This window comes from Schistocerca gregaria, chromosome 10, assembly GCF_023897955.1.
Source record: "Schistocerca gregaria isolate iqSchGreg1 chromosome 10, iqSchGreg1.2, whole genome shotgun sequence".
Lineage (NCBI taxonomy): Eukaryota > Metazoa > Arthropoda > Insecta > Orthoptera > Acrididae > Schistocerca > Schistocerca gregaria.
Window position 1 is genome coordinate 127,791,295 of NC_064929.1, and position 19,612 is coordinate 127,810,906.

Consider the following 19,612-nt stretch of genomic DNA (forward strand, 5'->3'; position numbering starts at 1 on the left):
TAGGAAAAGCTACTTCTCTTTTTGAGATGTTTACTTAATCACGACAGGCCTGTTTCAGCATTATTGCCATCATCAGGCAATCTGAAAATAACGGTTTTATTATAACCTATTTTCTACGAGAGACGGTAGCCTACTAGTCATATATGAGATTGATAACCATACATTTACAGAATTCTTAAGTTACCTATAACATTACTAGTCATCACTTATGTGTTTTTGATATGTCTTTTAAGGTTATTTTATGCCATAGCTTTCATAGGCTATATTTGTTGGAAGTTATAGCCTGAATTTTATTTGTTGTGTGTGACAGTTTTTTGTTTGACATTTAACCAACGATGTTATAAGTCAAACACAAAATTGTCACACACAGACAAATTCGAGCTCTAATCAGCCCAATTGCCTGATTTTATCGAGGTTTTATTGTACTTGTTTTAAGTTAATTTGGTATATGAGAATTTAATATTGTTGTAAAATGATCCACAGATAAACGTGTGATAAAGATACAGTGATGTGGAGTTTCTCTGCAGCCAGTGCACCCACCTGGAAGCCTCGTGGACCACCAGGTCCCGGCGGACCCCTCTCTCCATCAGATCCCGGTGGTCCTGGAGGTCCCTGGATTCCTGGAGCGCCATCCTTTCCGGGGTCTCCTCTCGGGCCAGTTGTTCCTGGTTGGCCAGGTTCCCCATCCTTACCGGGCTCACCCTACAACAGAATAGAGTAACAAATGAAACATGCACATTTATGTATACATCACATATGTTTAACATTTTCAGGGAAAGCCTGTCAGAATGGTTGCCATTATAGTAGGAGTCATCAATCTGAACTGGGCTCAATGCAGATCTCCAGGCTAGCCTATCTTCTACTACACCCCACGTCAACTTGAAAGTGCTAACTGTTTTCAAGGCTTCACCTCCCTCTACAGTTTTTACTTCACACATTTCCCTCTATCACCAAATTAACTATTCCATCAAGACTCTGCACATTTGCTGCCCACCAATGACTTCTTTGAGTCAGGTTGTACCATAAAACGCTTTTCTTCCCTACTCGATTCAGTTCCTGTGGTGTGCGTAGTGTAAGACCTTCGGTACACACATCACCAGATTATTCGACTTGTCGCTCTAGCGAAGTAGGTGAGTGTCAGCAATATGTCTCGTGGTATTATCATGGCGTGTTCATCTGCCATTAGGACAGACAACAGCACACTTAGAATAGCAGATTGACAGTGACCAACTTTAAACAGAACTTGATTAATTTTCATACACATTTATTAAAATAATAACAATCATAAACCTTCCTTAACTCGATTCTGGATGCTATTTACAACTGACAATCTGAAGTTCCTTTGGTCTTGGTACATTAATCTTATTCTCACATATCTCTGATACTTGACAAAGTGTCTATACATATCTCTTCATGGCTATGTACAGGAATATGAGAATCTTATTTGGCGCAGACTGAAACTTGACTACAGACTAATTCAGACTAGTGCAGACTAATGCAGACTGATGCAGACTGACTAATCGGAGGTCTGTACACTTGTTATAATACCTCGAGCGTTCAGGTATCACTGCACCAGTGTGATCCGCGAGGAGGAAAGGTTCTACGTTAGCAGCAATCTCATTGACTGTGTTACATATTTATACGCGGATCGGCAGAAGCAGAATTTGGTCCATCTCTAAGACAGTGCCATCTCGTAGTGCAGAGATGGATGTGCACTGCGCCTTCGCTGTTGTGCTTAGCAGGGCGCGATCTAGTGGGAAAGTTGTGTACGCACTGACTATGCAGAACTACAAACACAACAGTTCCTTTTCCTATACAATCTACTGATCAAATCTTCAACATTTTTCTGTGACAGCAGATGTCAAAAGCTTCTATTCTCCTCACTTTTGTACTGTTTATCATACACATTTCACTTCGACATAATGCTACACTCCAACTCAGTACTTCCAGAAAATAATTCCTAACACTTACATGTATATTTTATACATGAACAGACTTTACTTCTTACAGGACTGCCTTTCTTGTTACCACCATCCTATATGTTGTATCCAATTTATTTCTGTCATTGTCAGTTATTTTTCTGTCCAAATAGTAAAACTCGTCAACTCTTTCCTACATTCAATTTCCAGTCTAATTCCTTTCACAACACTCAACTCAGTTTGATTAAATTCCTTGATGGTATTCACCTTATAACCTCTTTTTAAGACAGTATCCATTCTGGTCATCTAAGTTCCTTACTATCTCTGACAGCACCACAATGTTATTAGCAAATCTGAAAGGTTTATTTCTTCTTTGTGACTTTTAATTTCGTTTCCAATTTCTCCTAAACTCCTTCACTGCCACTCAATGTGTGCATTGAATAACACAGGGAATAGCTACAACCTTTCTTTATTTCTACTTCTCTTTCACGCCCATCTTTTGTTAGAAATGCTGTCTGGTTTTCTACACAATCAATCCACACTAGTTATGCCAAGCCACAAGAAGTATGTGGTGGGGAAACTCTGAAGGCAAAACTTATCAAGATAGGTTTCCATGCACCATTACATGCAACTGTGAAGAGTTCAACAGATTTCTGAACGTCTCAAATACAACACTTGAGTGAAATTCTGTTTCATTCATTCATGCTATAGCTGGAGACTCAATGACTTGTTTTAGTTTTTCTAGCCTCCATTCAAATAGAACGTTAGATGTTGAAAGGCACTTGATTCAGAGGCTATTCACAAAATGTTTTCTAAAATTTTCTGTTATGGTCAACTGGTTAAAAGCTAAATTAACTGTGTCAGACACCAAGGATACATAAAGGAGTGTGTGGGGTGATATTAAAAAATGGGATTTACAAAAGATTTTAAGTCCAAATTGTAACACTTTCACCAATGGACTGGTCTTTTATTTTTTTCAGACATTATTCCAATTTTAACACTACATACATTTTAAAGTGATTAATTATTATCCTATTGTTATTATTCATGTTGCATGTTAAGGTCAAGAACACGGTACACAACATGTGACCATACAGCAAATACCATTTCAATGTCACTTATAGCACTACGTTTGAATTCATTGATTCAGTAAGTAACGCAATGTTTTGGTGTCACATACAGGATGCACAAACTAAAAATCTGTTCACTGCTCACTACCCAAGTCATTTATATTAAGTACCCATGTACAGATCATTCCAAAACCATACATTCAAATTAATCTTGGAAGTATAGAAAATAAACAATTATATTTACTTATGGTACATGTGGTCTCTGATGGCAATTTTTGATGCTAGGGACAATTTGCACAGGCAGTAGCTGATTACAGCAGTAGCATTCAGAGGGCCTGCTTCAATGTGCAACCACTGGTGTGTATGCACGCAGTACATTGTCGGACCATTGGATGTTGTGTCCTTTCAAAGGTTCTTAATGTGTCCGCAGTGATACAATCAGCAAACATGTTTGTAATGATACCATAAGCGACGACTATTTTACCATTGATGGTCTCATACACCATCTGCTTTGTGTGCCCCCCAGAGGAAGAAATCCAGACATCAGGTCAGGTGACTTGGATGGCCACACTACAGATCCACCTCAGCTAACCCATCAATTCCAGAAGGCAGCTCTCATATGAGCCCTCACAGCAATGCTGAAATGGGCTAGTACCCGGATGTGCTGGAAGCCATTCTTTGTCTAACATTCAGCAACACATTGTAACAGTACAGCCAGCCATCCATACTCAGAGCAGTTTTGGATGTATGTTCACATACCCAGTCAGTGACAGCAACACAACAGCTTTCGTCAGCACCACTAACAAAATGTTCCCTAACATTACACGATGACTTCAGAGACAATACATTCCTTATCGAAATATACAAGGGTCACTCCAAAAGAAATGCACACTATTTTTTTAAATCCATCTTTTATTCTACATGTTTGGAAGTTTTACAGCGTGTAGATACATTCTTAGGAACAATATTTTCATTTCTCTACATAATTTCCATCCCCCTCAACTGCCTTAAGCCATCTTGGAACCAGCACCTGTATACCCGCACGTAAAATTCTGGACCAACCTGTTGGAGCCACCATTTGGCAGCATGCACAAGGGAGTCATCATCTCCAAACCTTGTTCCACGAAGAGCATCTTTCAGTTTCCCAAAGAGATGGTAGTCACATGGAGCCAGGTCAGGACTGTAAGTCAGGTATTTCAGTGTTGTCCATCTGAGTTTTGTGATTGCTTGCATGGTTTTTTGACTGACATGTGGCTGTGCATTGTGTTGCAACAGCAAAACATCCTGCTTTTGCTGATGTGGTCAAACACGAATCAGTCAAGCTTGAAGAATCTTCAGTGTTGTCCACCTGGCATCATGTCCACAAGCAAGAGTCCTTCGGAATCAAAAAACACCATAGCCATAACATTTCCAGCAGAAGGTGTGGTTTTGAATTTTTTTTTCTTCCTTGGGTGAATTTCCATGATGCCACTCCACTGATTGCCTCTTCGTCTCTGGTGAAAAATTGAGCCATGATTCATCACCCATCACAATTCTTCCAAGAAATTCATCTCCACCACTCTCGTACTGTTCCAAAAGTTTGCTGCATACTGTTTTTCTTGTTTCTTTGTGAGCCATTGTCAACATCCTGGAAACCCACCTGGCACAAACCTTTTTTAACGCCAACACTCTAAGTATTCTGCAAACACTTTCTTCCCCTATCCGAACGTAGCGTGACAATTGGTTCACTGTGATGCATCTGTCAGGAATCACCAATTCGTTAACTCTCTGCACATTGGCGTGTGTGCAGTACGAGGCCTGCCACTGCAAGGCAAATCCTCAACATTGCCCTTCCCGCTTTCATCAAGTAACCTGCTCGCCCACCAACTAACTGTACTGCGATCGACAGCAGCATCTCCATACACCTTATTCAACATCTTGTGGATGTTTCCCAATGTCTCATTTTCACAGCACAGGAATTCTATGACAGCACGTTACTTCTGACGAACATCAAATGTAGCAGCCATCTTGAAGACATGCTGTGATGGCGCCACTAACGGGAACAGGTTAAACTAAGTTTGAAAACAAGCAGGAAGGATGTATCTACACACTGTAAAACTTTCACACATGCAGCATGAAAACTGTATTTTTACAAAAATAGTGTGCATTTCTTTTGGAGTGACCCTCATATTTGTTTTGATGTTCTCTATCTTCTGTATTAATTTGAATAAATAGTTTTGGAACTGCCTGTAATCAATACATAACATTCTTGAGAATTGTGCCTGCAGTCAAACAATTATTAATCACAAAAATTAGTATGTCCTGTCTATTAATTACATAGTTTCTTCTGTAGGAAATTTTCTTAATTACAATAGATTTATAACTAATAATGTTAATTGCTGAAACATTTAAGAATTGTATTGTAATAAAAAATATTTCATGTTTGATAAAAAAGATTTGTTTTGTTATCAATGAAGTCAACTATAAAATTTGTTACAGTAGATAGCACAAATTCAAAATCACTTGTGTACAGAAATTCAAATTATAAGTTTACCACATTATTGATGCAAATTGGTCAATGTGCAATGAAGATTGCATTAATAAATTACGTAACTAAAATGACTCACTGTTATTCTCTTTGGGCTAATGCCACAATCAATTTTTGTTTAGCGCTAGTATGTACAGTGAGTTTGTTCGCAAATGTGGGTAAGGAAAGATAAATGTGACTGAAGTGAGTTTCAATGGTGATCTTGCAAGGATTGACTGACTCAAAATGCGATAAATAATACCTGAACAAACAATAAGGTGTCTTTAAACTATTTATTTAAGTGAATATTTTATCTTAAATTGGACATGAGAAAAATTACTAACTACTATGCTTTTTTGTTTGTTTTTGAAGCACTGAATACTGGTCAGGTACATATCTTTAGAAGTAGTAATAAGAGGTTTCCTGACTAATATGAGACTTTTAAATTTCATTTAAAAGGGAATTGCAATTAGAAGCTGCAAGTGCCACATTGTCCAAGAGGAAGAACAGTCAACTGGCAACAAATAACTGTACATAACTGTGACTTCTAAAAGTAGAAAAATTCTGAAAGTTTGTATCACGCATCATTATTATATACTCATTATGAGTAGACGTACATGAACAGCACAAAGAAAAGCTATTTAGAAATTTAAAAAAAAAAACATTTTTTTACAAGTAAATAAAATATTGCCTAAAGTTTTGTGGACTATGAAAGATATCCCTACAAACAGGTACGAGTTTGTGAACATAAAATGAACTCTGTGGGATGGACTTACCGCAAATCCACGATCTCCAGGTGGTCCAATGGGGCCGGGCAATCCCTGCGATCCAGGTGGTCCAGGCTCTCCGGGTTTCCCATCTGCTCCCTGAATGCCTCTCTCTCCAGGATTCCCAGGCTTACCAGGTGGTCCAGTGCGTCCCTGACTTCCTCTCAAACCCTAAAACAAACAAATTAATTTGTAAAAGAAGACGGAACACATTATTTCACAAATAGCAGCTCAACTCATTTGTATTATTAATATTTGCAGGCAGTTGCTGCCAAGAAACACTCCACATCTCGCAACATAACATCCATCGTGAAACTGTTATCCGTCTCATTTCTCTGTAGTCCAGTGAAGAAGCCTAGTACAATTATGTGAAACGTGTTTGGTAAACATAATACTCATAATAATAATTCAGTTGCAAAAATTGGATAACATTTGTACTTATCTACATTGTAAATATCTCTGAACTCAGATGTACAGGGTGTTTCAAAAAGAATGATCTGATTTGGACAGTAACAACTATGTACCATGAGACATACCAGCCAGGAAATGTGTGTTGTTTGAATGGGTGTGGTCTAGAGCTTCAGAAAATTGCTTTCAGATGTCAGTCAATGTGTCTTCTCAGTTTGCAGTCAGTCAGAAGATGGTGTCCGCTCAAAAGAAGGTGTTTTGTGTGCTGCAGTTGGCAAAGAGTGAGTCAATGGTTCCAGCCCAGCATGCTTTTTGTCGACATTTTGGCACTGATTCACCTCCACCGAAAAACATTCGTCAGTGGTACAGCCAATTTGAAGACAGGATGGCTGTGCACAGCTAAGAGTCCAGGTCAGTCTCACACTTCTGATGAAGCGATGGAAAGAGTTTGGCAAACATTTGAGCAGAGTCCACAAAAGTCTATCTGCCACATAAACAGAGAACTGGCAATGCCTCATATGACTGTTTGTTGACTGTTAAGGAGCTGTACAGACTACAATTATTGCAAGTTCTTCAGCAATGTCCTTCTAGAGGACATAGGAGATGACACACTTTTACCATGGTTTATTTTCAGTGATGAAGCAAAATTTCATGTCAGCAGTAAAGTAAGCCGACATAACATGTGCATGTGGGGACTGCAGCATAAAAGAGATTCACCTAAAGTGAATGTTTTTAGTGTCATTTCTTGTGAAGAAGTGTACGCTCCCTAGCAATTTGAGAGAAACACAGTGACTCAAATGAGCTAGGTTCAAATGCTGCAGAACTAGCTTTTCCACAATTTCAGGAGAACTCTGATCACTTCATTTTGCAACCAGATGGAGCTTCACCATACTGGCATAATAACATATGTCAGTTTCTCAGTGAAACTGCACCTCAACACTGGATAGAGTGCACGGGACACTGAGACACTGCCCTGCATTCTTGGCCTCCAAGATCAGCAGATATGACCCTGTGTGATTTTTTTTCTTATTGGGGTGTGTGAAGTAAAATATGTTCATCTCCCTTTTACCCTGTGACACAAAAGAAGTGAAGCAGAAAATAACAGCCTCTCTGTGAAAGCAGATACATCATATAAAGTTTATGACAAATTTTGTCATCTAGATGTTGTGCGTGCTGTTGCTGGAAAGCACATACAGCATTTGTAATAGCATAGCTAAACTTGAAGATTTTGTGAAAGTTTTGCAATTTATCCCTGTTTGCAGTACATTTTTATCAACAGATATGAAACCACGTCATTCTTTTTAGACACCCTGTATTCCAGCAGAAAATAATTTATTACAAATAGAGAGAGCTTGCACAATGTAGCTCCTATTTGCTGAAGAGGGCTGGTTTGACGCAGCTCTGCATGTTACTTTATCCTGTATATTGCTCATCATCTTTGAGTAACTACTGCAACCTACATCCTTCTGAGTTTGCACTGTAGACAAGTCTTGGTCTCTCTCTATAGCTTTTAACCCACCGCCCACCCCCCACTTCCCTCCATTAGCAAACTGACGAGTCCTTGATGCCTCATAATGAGTCCTATCAACCAATCTGTTCTTTTAGTTACATTGTGCCACAAATTTGTTTCTTCTATTCAGTCATCACATATAATTTTCAGAGTTCTTCTACAGTGACAAATTTCAACTAACTTACCAGTCACCTTTAAAAAGCACCCATTTTTGGTATGATTAACATACAGTGTGATTATCAATAAAGCAGAAGGGCAAACATTCCAATTCTGTGGAATGAATTTGAAAGGCTCATGTTACTTGCATGTACATAGCGTGTAGGCCAACCAGAAAACTTATTCATTTTTGTATCCAAAAGCAAAACATTAAATTAATTTATAAGAATATACTTTGAATAGACAGATAGTATATAAATGAGATGATTAATTGCACATTCTTTTTCCATTTCAGAGAAAGAAACTGGGAAAAAGGAAAAAAGACCAAGCATCAGCTTGTGTTCCGCCAATCAACAATAATAATAAAAAGTAGACATTCAAAAACAGTTTGACAATGTAATATATGTCTGCAGTTTGCAAATGTTTCACTTACTCAACTCTTAGGAAGTTGATGATACTTTAGGAACCTGTACTGAAGTCTACACTTTTAATGATAATTTTAGTTTTGGAAGACATTTTTGAACATCTGCATTGTACAATGTCTATTCTGTTTCATCTCTGATTTCATTTACAGCTCACAGGGCTTACCTGCAAACCTGGAGGTCCAGGTCTTCCTGGATCTCCTTGAGCTCCCTTTGTTCCTTGTGGACCTACAGGACCCCTGTCTCCAGATTGACCTACAAGACAATAATACTGATGTTTTAACTATGCATATTTTAGAAAACAAAAATATGATAAATGTAATGTGTAACACAAGAGTCATTCAATAACTATACAGATAAATAGCTGTACAGCAAAAATGGTTTTTTAAATCAATACAATTTTTTATCAATGCACTTGTTCCATCTTCATGTGAGTTTTCTCATCCCATCCTCCTCCTCCCTCTCAGTGAAGAAGTATTTATGCCATTCTCAAAGCCAATTTTGTAATCTTGCTAAACCTCTTTGTTGCTGTTAAACTTGATGCTATGCAATGCTTCTTTCATTGGACCAATTACACTGCTGGCCATTAAAATTGCTACACCATGAAGATGACGTGCTACAGATGAAAAATTTAACTGACAGTAAGAAGATGCTGTGATATGCATATGATTAGCTTTTCAGAGCATTCACACAAGGTTGGCACTGGTGGTGTCACCTACAAGGTGCTGACATGAGGAAAGTTTCCAATCGATTTCTCATACACAAACAGCAGTTGACCGGCATTGCCTGGTGAAATGTTGTTGTGATGCCTCGTGTAAGGAGGAGAAATGCGTACCATCACGTTTCCAACTTTGATAAAAGTCAGATTGTAGCCTATTGCGACTGTGGTTTATTGTAATGTGACATTGCTGCTCGCATTGGTTGAGATCCAATGACTGTTAGCAGTATATGGAATCGGTGGGTTCAGGAGGGTAATACGGAACGCCGTGCTGGATCCCAATGGCCTCGTATCACTAGCAGTCGAGATGACAGGCATCTGATCTGCATGGCTGTAACGGATCATGCAGCCATGTCTCGATCCCTGAGTCAACAGATGAGGACGTTTGAAAGACAACAACCATCTGCATGAACAGTTCAATGATGTTTGCAGCAGCATGGACTATCAGCTCGGAGACCCTGGCTGCGATTACCTTTGACGCTGCATCACAGACAGTAGCGTCTGCGATGGTGTACTCAACAACGAACCTGGGGGTGCACGAACGCAAAACGTCATTTTTTCATATGAAGACAGGTTCTATTTATAGCATCATGATGGTCACATCCATGTTTGGTGACATCGAGGTGAACGCACATTGGTAGCATGTATTCGTCATCGCCATACTCGCGTATCTCCCGGTGTGATGGTATGAGGTGCCATTGGTTACACGTCTCGGTCACCTCTTGTTCACACTGACGGCACTTTGAAAAGTGGACGTTACATTTCAGATGTGTTACGGCCCGTGGCTCTACTCTTCATTCGATCCCTGCAAAACCCTACATTTCAGCAGTATAATGCACGAGCGCATGTTGCAGGTCCTTTACGAGCCTTTCTGGATACAGAAAATGTTTGAGTGCTGCCCTGGCCAGCACATTCTCCAGATCTCTCACCAATTGAAAACGTCTGGTCAATGGTGGCTGAGCAACTGGCTTGTCACAATACGCCAGTCACCACTCTTGATGAACTGTGTTATTGTGTTGAAGCTGCATGGGCAGCTGTGCCTGTACACGCCATCCAATCTCTGTTTGACTCAATGCCCCAGGCGTATCAAAGTTGTTATTACAACCAGAGGTGGTTGTTCTGGGTACTGATTTCTCAGGATCTATGCACACAAACTGCGTGAAAATGCAATCACATGTCAGTTCTAGTATAATATATTCGCCCAATGAGTACCCGTTTATCATCTGCATTTCTTCTTGGAGTAGCAATTTTAATGGCCAGTAGTGTAGATAAAAATCTGAGGGTGTGAGCTCAGGGCTCTAAGGGAGATGAGACAGGAGGTCCCGACCCACTCTGGCAACAGGTTCCACCACTGACTGTGCCGTGTGAGGTCCAGTGTCATCTCTAAAAAAAGCATGTCTGTCCTCTGCCACCCTGAAAACTATTTTCAGATTCTATGTAAATGAGCAACCCCTGTTGCTTTCTGATGAATTTTTAGTGCTCTAGGGGTCCACTGAGCACATGTGTTATTGTAGCTCAATTTGACTTGAACGAGGGAATGAGTTGTGCCAAAACTTACTTGACACATTTCAGCAATTTGCTGACGTGTAAGTGGTCGGTCTTCTCCGATAGGTGAGAGGTCGTTACTGCCACCGGATGCCTGGAGCAGTGCTCATTAGTTGCTCTTTTGTGGCCATTTATAAAACCTTTTCAATGATGTGTAAAAACTTGCATGGTTCGTGCAACTACTGCCATACTGTTTCTTCATCCAGGAGAACATTTCTAACAGTTACACACTTTTCAAAAACAAAACTGCAAGCACAGAATGCTGTTCTTCAAAAGTATCTTCCTCAAGTGTGCATGCCATTGCAACTAGGGCCACAGGCATTAAATTTCTGTAAATATTTATCAAACAAATGACCAATATTTTCTGCAAAGTTACCAAAACACTAAAGTTTGGATTTCCTGCATTGGGTGTTGCCTTCACTAAATATTTTTGCTACTCCAATTATTAAGCCTCATACACTGAGGTCTAACCCACTCCAGGGCTGGTGCTTGTGTGGTAGCGCTCAACTCAGAGGTAAGAGGTTGAAATCCCAGTGTGGGAAGAATGTTCCATTAGTATTTGGTTAACAACAAGGGGAGAGGTGATGGTGTGAAGCCCATTGTTTGCATCAATGTCGTGGATTAAATTCCAAACCTCTCTGCAATGTCTTATAGAGTGAGGGCATGTGACACAGCCTTCTGCCATCTTTCGTTATCCTACCAAAAAAACACTACACTAGGCACACCACGCTGACACTTCATGAATGAAATATGCCACAGTGCGTAATCGAAGGACTTTGGGTAATATAGTTCACTTGAAGGTGATTTTTACTATCAGCAACAAAAACTGTTAAGAAGACAATTATTGGGCACTGAGCGTAAGAATTTCAAGATCCTTGAAAAGATTTCTGCAACACATATGGTCACCTACTTTACACAATATTGTTATTCCTAAGTTTTGCTGAATAAATGCTTTATTTACTTTCAGTGCACTGCCCCTGAAGATAATCCCTTAAGACTACAGGCAGTGATAATATGCAGGACAAACCAACTGCCCTGCCTTTAGGTCAACACTATGAGAGACATTTCTAAGGACAGACAACACACAGTACTGAGCTTCTCAATTAGTTTAACCTTGTTATCCAGCTGGATGTGAACCTGGATCATCAATTAGTATGCTTCAAATACAACATGAATCCAGAAAGTACATTCCATTTGGTAATAACAACAGAGCAAGTATAGATACAGAAAGCACCCTGCACAACTACTAATCATTTCCTTTCCTGTTCCACTCACAAACAGAGCAAGAGAAAAATGACTGTCTAAATGCCTCTGTATGAACCCTAATTTCTATTGTCTTACCTTTGTGGTCCTTATGTGAAATGTACATTCACAGCAGTGGAACTGTTCTACATACTGACTTCAAATGACTATTCTCCAAATTTTCTTAATTGTGCCTCAAGAAAAGAACATTGTTGTCCCTCCAGTGATTCCCATTTGAGTTCATGAAGCACATCTGTAAAACTAATGTGTTGTTCGAACCTACCACTAACAAATCTAGCATGCTGTCTCTGAACTGCTTTGACATCTTCCTTCAATAAGACCTGCTGCGCATCCCAAACACTCGAGCAGCACTCCAGAATAGGTCGAAATGAAGTCAACCATCATTTCCTACTACCAGCCTGACATGGCTTTGCAACATTGTGCCTAAGTATTTAATTGTTGTGACTGTGTCAAGCAACACACAACTAATGTTGTATTTGTACATTACGGGATTGTTTTTCCTACTCATCCACATTAACTTATATTTTATATTAAAAACAAAGATTCCAAGACTTACCAAGCGGGAAAGTGCCGGTAGATAGGCACAATGAATAAAACACACACACAGAATTTCAGCTTTCGCAACCGGCGGCTGCTTCGTCAGGAAAGAGGGAAGGAAAAGGAAAGATGAAAGGATGTGGGTTTTAAGGGAGAGGGTAAGGAGCCATTCCAATCCCGGGAGCGGAAAGACTTACCTTAGGGGGAAACAAGGATAGGTATATACTTGCGCGCGCACACACACACACACACACACACACACACGCACACACACATATCCATCCATACATACACTGACACAAGCAGACATATTTAAAGGCCTTCTCTGGAACAATAACAGCTATTGCAAAAATACTTTCACCGGTATCAATGCATTCTAAAACGAAAGCATATGTGTTTTTAACACAAACTTATGTTTTTTTTTTTTTTTTTAATGGACCTCATATATTTTTTCTTCAGCAATCCATAGCATGACAAAGCACATACACAATGGTGTTGATTGCCATCACAATATTCCCATTACACCCCGAGATATTGAGACGCGAAGCTGACGCTTGAAACACCCGACATGCGCTGCTAGCGCACGTCCTGAGGCTCAGGCATGAACCCCATGCTGCCCGTAATCGCGATGTGATTGACATGTGTAATGACACCTCCATACTTATCAAGAGGTCCGAAACAACGGTAAAGCTTTTAGTCCACTTGCTCATTTCACTAGAACCATCAACATGAATTTTACTATTACGAGTGAATGATTAACTGTCACTTGCACTAGATCTACAGTAAAGTTAAGTTTTAACATTGAATGGCATTACCTTTTTAGTAACGGATTAATGATAAGTGGAGTTAACTTTGTGACTAACATTGCGGTACACAGATATGTTACAGAACCGCATCATCCCTAGTCTATGGGATAAATACCTGCTGGAATGTACCATGTTAATGTCAGGATGGCAGCAGACCGTATTATTTGTTTCGGAACTCTTGATAAGTATGGAAGTGTGATTACGCATGTCAATCACATCGCGATTACGGGCACTGTGGGGTTCACTCCTGAGCCGCAGGACGTGCGCTAGCAGTGCATGTCAGGTGTTTCAAGTGTCAACTTCGCGTCTCAATATCTCGGGATGTAATGGGAATATTGCGATGCAATCAACACCATTGTGTATGTTCTTTGTCATGCTATGGATTGCTGAAGAAAAAATATATGAGGTCCATTTAAAAAAAACACAAGTTTGTGTTAAAAACACATATGCTTTCGTTTTAGAATGCATTGATACCGATGAAAATCTTTTGCAATAGCTGTTATTGTTCCAGAGATATTTTGGGTGGACAAGATAGCTGGGACATCCTGTATAGTACAAATGACCTACAGAGAACCCAAAATGGTGTCATCCCAGTCCCCTTGACTCAAAGATACTACACGCACTGCTGCCATGAAAAGAAATACAAACAGAACTTACTTTTTGGATGTACCTCATAATATTTACATTAGGTGTGTTACTGTGGCCAGTGGAACGACCCCCTTGCTATATTACTGCACGTAGCAGGGATGCTGAGAAGACATGTGGTTACCTTTAGGCCCCGGCGCTCCATCAGGTCCTGGAAGTCCCCGACCGCCAGCCACTCCCCTCTCTCCCTGAGGTCCCGCTGGCCCTGTGGGACCCCGGATTCCTCTCTTGCCCCTCTTCCCTTCCGGTCCCGCTGTTCCTGGCAGCCCACGAGGTCCGGGTGCTCCAGATTCTCCTTTCATCCCAGTCTCTCCTTTGAAGCCGCGCTCTCCTGGTGTTCCCTGGAATAAAATACAACAATAATAAGAAAGCAGTAAAGGAAACCAAAGAAAAGTTCCTGAGTAGGTATTAAAATCCATGGAGAAGAAATAAAAACATTGTAATTCTGTCGGAGACAGCAAAGGACTTGGAAGAGCAGTTGAATGGAATGGACAGTGTCTTGAAAGGAGGGTATAAGATGAACATCAACAAAAGCAAAATGAGGATAATGGAATGTAGTCGAATTAAGTCAGGTGATGCTGCGGGAATTAGATTAGGAAATGAGACACTTGAAGTAGTAAAGGAGTTTTGCTATTTGGGGAGCAAAGTAAATGATGATGGTCAAAGTAGAGAGGATATAAAATGTAGACTGGCAATGGGAAGGAAAGCGTTTCTGAAGAAGAGAAATTTGTTAACATCGAGTATAGATTTAAGCGTCAGGAAGTCGTTTCTGAAAGTATTTGTATGGAGTGTAGCCATGTATTGAAGTGAAACATGGACGATAAATAGTTTGGACAAGAAGAGAATAGAAGCTTTCCAAATATGGTGCTACAGAAGAATGCTGAAGATTAGATGGGTAGATCACATAACTAATGAGGAGGTATTGAATAGGATTGGGAAGAAGAGGAGTTTGTGGCACAACTTGACAAGAAGAAGGGACCAGTTGGTAGGACATGTTCTGAGGCATCAAGGGATCACAAATTTAGCATTGTAGGGCAGCGTGGAGAGTAAAAATCGTAGAGGGAGACCAAGAGATGAATACACTAAGCAGATTCAGAAGGATGTGGGTTGCAGTAAGTACTAGGAGATGAAGAAGCTTGCACAGGATAGAGTAGCATGGAGAGCTGCATCAAACCAGTCTCAGGACTGAAGACCACAACAACAATAAGAGTAATGGAAATAAAGGATATGTTACAGAAATAGGCAGCTACCTTGGGAACTCAGCTCATATTGCAGTTTTACAGGTATGATAAAATGAAGCACTTCAAAACATTTATGTCATTCAGTTTGTTCTACCATCGTTCTTAATTTTTAATTACTTGTGCTTTTGCAAAGTATAGAAAAAATGTAAAACAGGGTCATAGCCCTTTGCCCCTACAATTCAATCTCTGCATCAAGGAAGCAATGATGTAAAATAGAAAGATGCAGGAGTGGGATTAAAATTCAGGGTGAAAGGATATCAATGATAATGACTCACTGGAGACATTGTAGCCCATAGTGAAAGTGAGGAAGAATTTAAGGACATGTTGAATACAATGAGCAGTCTAATCAGTACAGAATATGGATCAACAGTAAACCAAAGAATGATTAAAGTAATGAGAAGTAGCAGAAATGAAATTAGTGATAACATTAAAATCAAAACTGAGGACCATGGAGTCAACAAAGTGAAGGAATTCTCCTATTAGAAAGCCAACTAACTTATGATGGATAAAAGAAGGACGCCACAAAAAGTAGGTTAGCAGAGGCAAAGAAGGCATTCCAAGTCAAAATTTGAGGAATACATTTCTGGGAATGGATATCTGGAGTATAGCATTGTACAGAAGTGAGTCATGGATTGTGGCAAAACCAGTAAAGAAGAGAACTGAAACACTTTAAATGCAGCACTATAGAAGGATGGCGGAAATCAGGTACCCTGATAAGATAAGAAAGTAATTGTTTAGATGGAGGATTTCAGAGGTGTGAAGCAGGGATATGATGTTTCTTCTCTACTATTCAAACCATATGTTGAAGAAGCAACATAGGAAACATAAAAAAAGTTCAGGAGTGACATTAATAAACAGGGAGAAATAATATAAATGGTAAGATTTGCTGGTAGCATTGCTATTGTCTGTAAAGGTAAGGAAGAATTACAAGACCTGGTAAGGCAATGAACATTCTACGAAGAACAGAATAAGGATTGAGAATAAACCAAAGCACAAAAATTGCAGTAGTTTAAAAGAAACATGTCTTTTGTATACACAAGGCATCAACAGTGGGTGTCCTGAAGTATTACAAGATTTTTTTCATTTACAAATATAGGTTATAGATTTAAAAGATTTCATGGAAGTTTTTATAATAAAATAGGAAGATACCTACTGATCAACATCTAACACATTGGTTGTAAGCCAAACAGCATTCTCTCAGACAGAAAACTGGTTGAAAGATTGCAGTTTTTCTTGTGGTCACTCTGTTCTCAAATCATAGGACTATAACTGACACTTCCTGTGTAAGGAGTGTCACTTGTTTTTTGGTTACTGAATTTCTCAGTTTCTGTTTTCAATTGTTTTTTTGCTCTATTGCAAGCTTTCAACCAGGAGTGGTAAAAAGAAGCTCATAAGTGTGAATTGTGGCATAGCCACACAGATCTAAATGGGAGAGAGAGCAACTTAGTTACAACCTTCCAGTCAATAATGGCACATAACTTTGGTGAGTACGCACAAGATGACAAGACGGTTTTAGTACGTGCAGTCCGAGTGAGTGACTGCTCCACTTACCGGACTCCCTTTCATTCCAGGTTGTCCAGGGCTGCCAGACAGTCCGGGAGGTCCTCTTGCTCCAGGGAAGCCTGGAGGTCCAGGGAGTCCTGCCGTCCCTGGGCTGCCCTTCTCTCCTGCCGAACCGTCCTTCCCTGGCGGTCCAGGCACTCCGGACTCACCCGGCTGTCCAGGACGGCCTGCCTCTCCTGCAAAGAAATTGAGCCTCTGTCTGGATATGTTTATTCACTGATTCATAGTGTTCTGTAAATTCCATCAAGATGGAAATTCTCCATGTATGTGGAATCAGTTAAGGTATACATTAGCAAAAAACAAAGAACTCAGAGAAGCTTAATGTGTACAATATATTAGCGAGAAACTCTACTGCTTAATGCTATGTATACTATCTGATTAAACTTATCTGGACACCTATTAGCGTGCATTTCCCTTTATGATGGCTCGAAATCTACTAGGGACACTTTCAACGAGGTCTCTGAATGTCAGTGGAGGAACGGCAGCACAATCTTCCTTAAAAGAACCAGAGAGTGTAGTGATGTTGGACACTGGGGTATGGAGCAAAGTCAACGTTCTAAGTTACATCTAAGGCATTTTACTGAATTCAGATCGGAACACTGGGCAGGCTAGTCCATTTCTGGAATGTTATTTTTCATAAACCATTGCCTCACAGATGCTGCTTTGTGAAAGGACGCATTGTGCCATGCACTTCACTGAGGTTTGCAGAGTATATGTGTAGACACACCTTCTAGATTTTCACGCAATCAGGGGACCACATCCTGACCGTGAAAAACACTGCCGCACTGTAAAACCCCATCAGATCCGTACTTCACTGTTAGCACTACCCACTATTGAAGGTAACATTCCCCAGACGTTCAACAGAGCCAAACTGTGCTGGTGCACACTGGCGCCAGCACACCGTGTGAATAGAGGTTACAAGAGTATTGAAAGAGGCCAATGACAGACTCGCTGGAAATGCGCCGCTACTGCCCTCTCGGTCACTAGTAATTATGCAGACTGGAGGACCAGTAGCTGCAGGTAGTTTGAGTCTGTATGCTGTGCGAGTTTCAGCGTGTCACTGAGAGGGAGCTGCAGTCACAGCCTCTAGCTTAGAATCACACAGCACGTAGCAAACAGAATAGGGTTCATAGTGGACTTTCTACTTCGACAGCAGTGCAGCTACGTGGACTATACAGAACATAGATTGTACCTAGCTAGTTATTAATTGTGTGCAGTTTGCATTACAGAATGAGTTTGGGCCGCTAACCAACATTCTCTCATTGCTGTCCACAGTACAGGTCTACAGAGACAATGAGACGACATAAAAGCAGCTAACAAGGATTCAACACAAAAGTTTCATCAGACAGCCACAGTGTACAGCACGATTCATCACTCCAAATCACTCGTATCCAGTTGTCCACTACCAGTGCATCGCTCTTTACACATCCCTGAACATCACTTAGCACTGCCTACAGAAATGTGTGGCTTACGAGGAGCTGCTCAATCGTTGGATCCCATTCTATTGAACTCACTGTGCACAGTCATTGTTCTAACTGGACTGCTGGCTGCACTTTGTAGCTCACAAGTGACTCCTCCCACTGACTTCATGAAATTTGTTACAGTCACACTCCACAACGGTCAATGGCCCATGCTCATCAGAACATAATGTCTGCCCAGTCTCGGTTTAGCTGTGATTCTTCCTTTGTACGTCCGCTCGACAGTCACATCAGTGAGAGCTGACATGGGCAGCTTTAGAGGGGTTGAAATATCCCTCAAGGATCTGTCACTCAGGTGACATCCAATGACTAGCCACATTCCGCTGTTACTGCTCATCTACTGGCAACACAATAGTCCCCTCCCTCCCACCTACGTTTTTACTGGTCAATCTGCGTGCATGATACCTAGTGGTCAATCCTGCATCATGTAGGGGTACAGAGGTGTTTTTTGTGGCTAGTGTGCACTCCCCTTATTGTGATAAAGAAAACACAAAATAGAGGAGGTTACAATGCATTTTACAGGAAAATATACTGTGTACAGTAACAGAACAGTTCGAAGACATCACTTGTTTGTATTGGCACGAAAACATACTGTTGCGTACATAGTTCCGCGTAGTCAGCGCATACACAACTTTCCCACTAGAACGCGCCCCGCTAAGCACAACAGCGCTGGCACTCGTCCATCTCCGCTCTACGAGATGGCGCTGTCTTAGAGATGGACCAAATTCTGCTTCCGCCGATCCGCGTATTAATATGTAACGCAGCCAATGAGATTGCTGCTAACGTAGAACCTTTTCTCCTAGTGGATCACACTCACGCAGTGATAGATGAATGCTCGAGGTATTATAACGAGTGTACAGACCTCAGATTAGTTAGTCTTCATCAGTCTGCATTAGTCTGCATTTGTCTGCATCAGTCTGTACCAGTCTGCATTAGTCTGTACCAGTCTGCATTAGTCTGTACCAGTCTATAGTCAAGCTTCAGTCTGCGCCTAATAAGATTATCATATTCTTGTACATAGCCATGAAGATAAATGTATAGACACTTTGTCAAGTATC

General features: G+C 40.5%; 1 protein-coding gene across 2 annotated transcripts in view; it reads right to left on the reverse strand.

Moving 5' to 3' along the window:
• LOC126293286 (collagen alpha-1(I) chain-like) overlaps positions 1 to 19,612 on the reverse strand; it is a 246,853-nt gene that overhangs the window by 70,695 nt on the left and 156,546 nt on the right. For both annotated transcript variants that reach the window (XM_049986407.1, XM_049986406.1), the window contains 5 exons: positions 17,065 to 17,252; positions 14,397 to 14,613; positions 8,925 to 9,013; positions 6,272 to 6,433; positions 541 to 702 (listed from right to left, as the gene is read on the reverse strand). In XM_049986407.1, the coding sequence (XP_049842364.1) occupies positions 541 to 702; positions 6,272 to 6,433; positions 8,925 to 9,013; positions 14,397 to 14,613; positions 17,065 to 17,252 (818 nt within the window). The remainder of the gene's footprint in view (positions 1 to 540; positions 703 to 6,271; positions 6,434 to 8,924; positions 9,014 to 14,396; positions 14,614 to 17,064; positions 17,253 to 19,612) is intronic.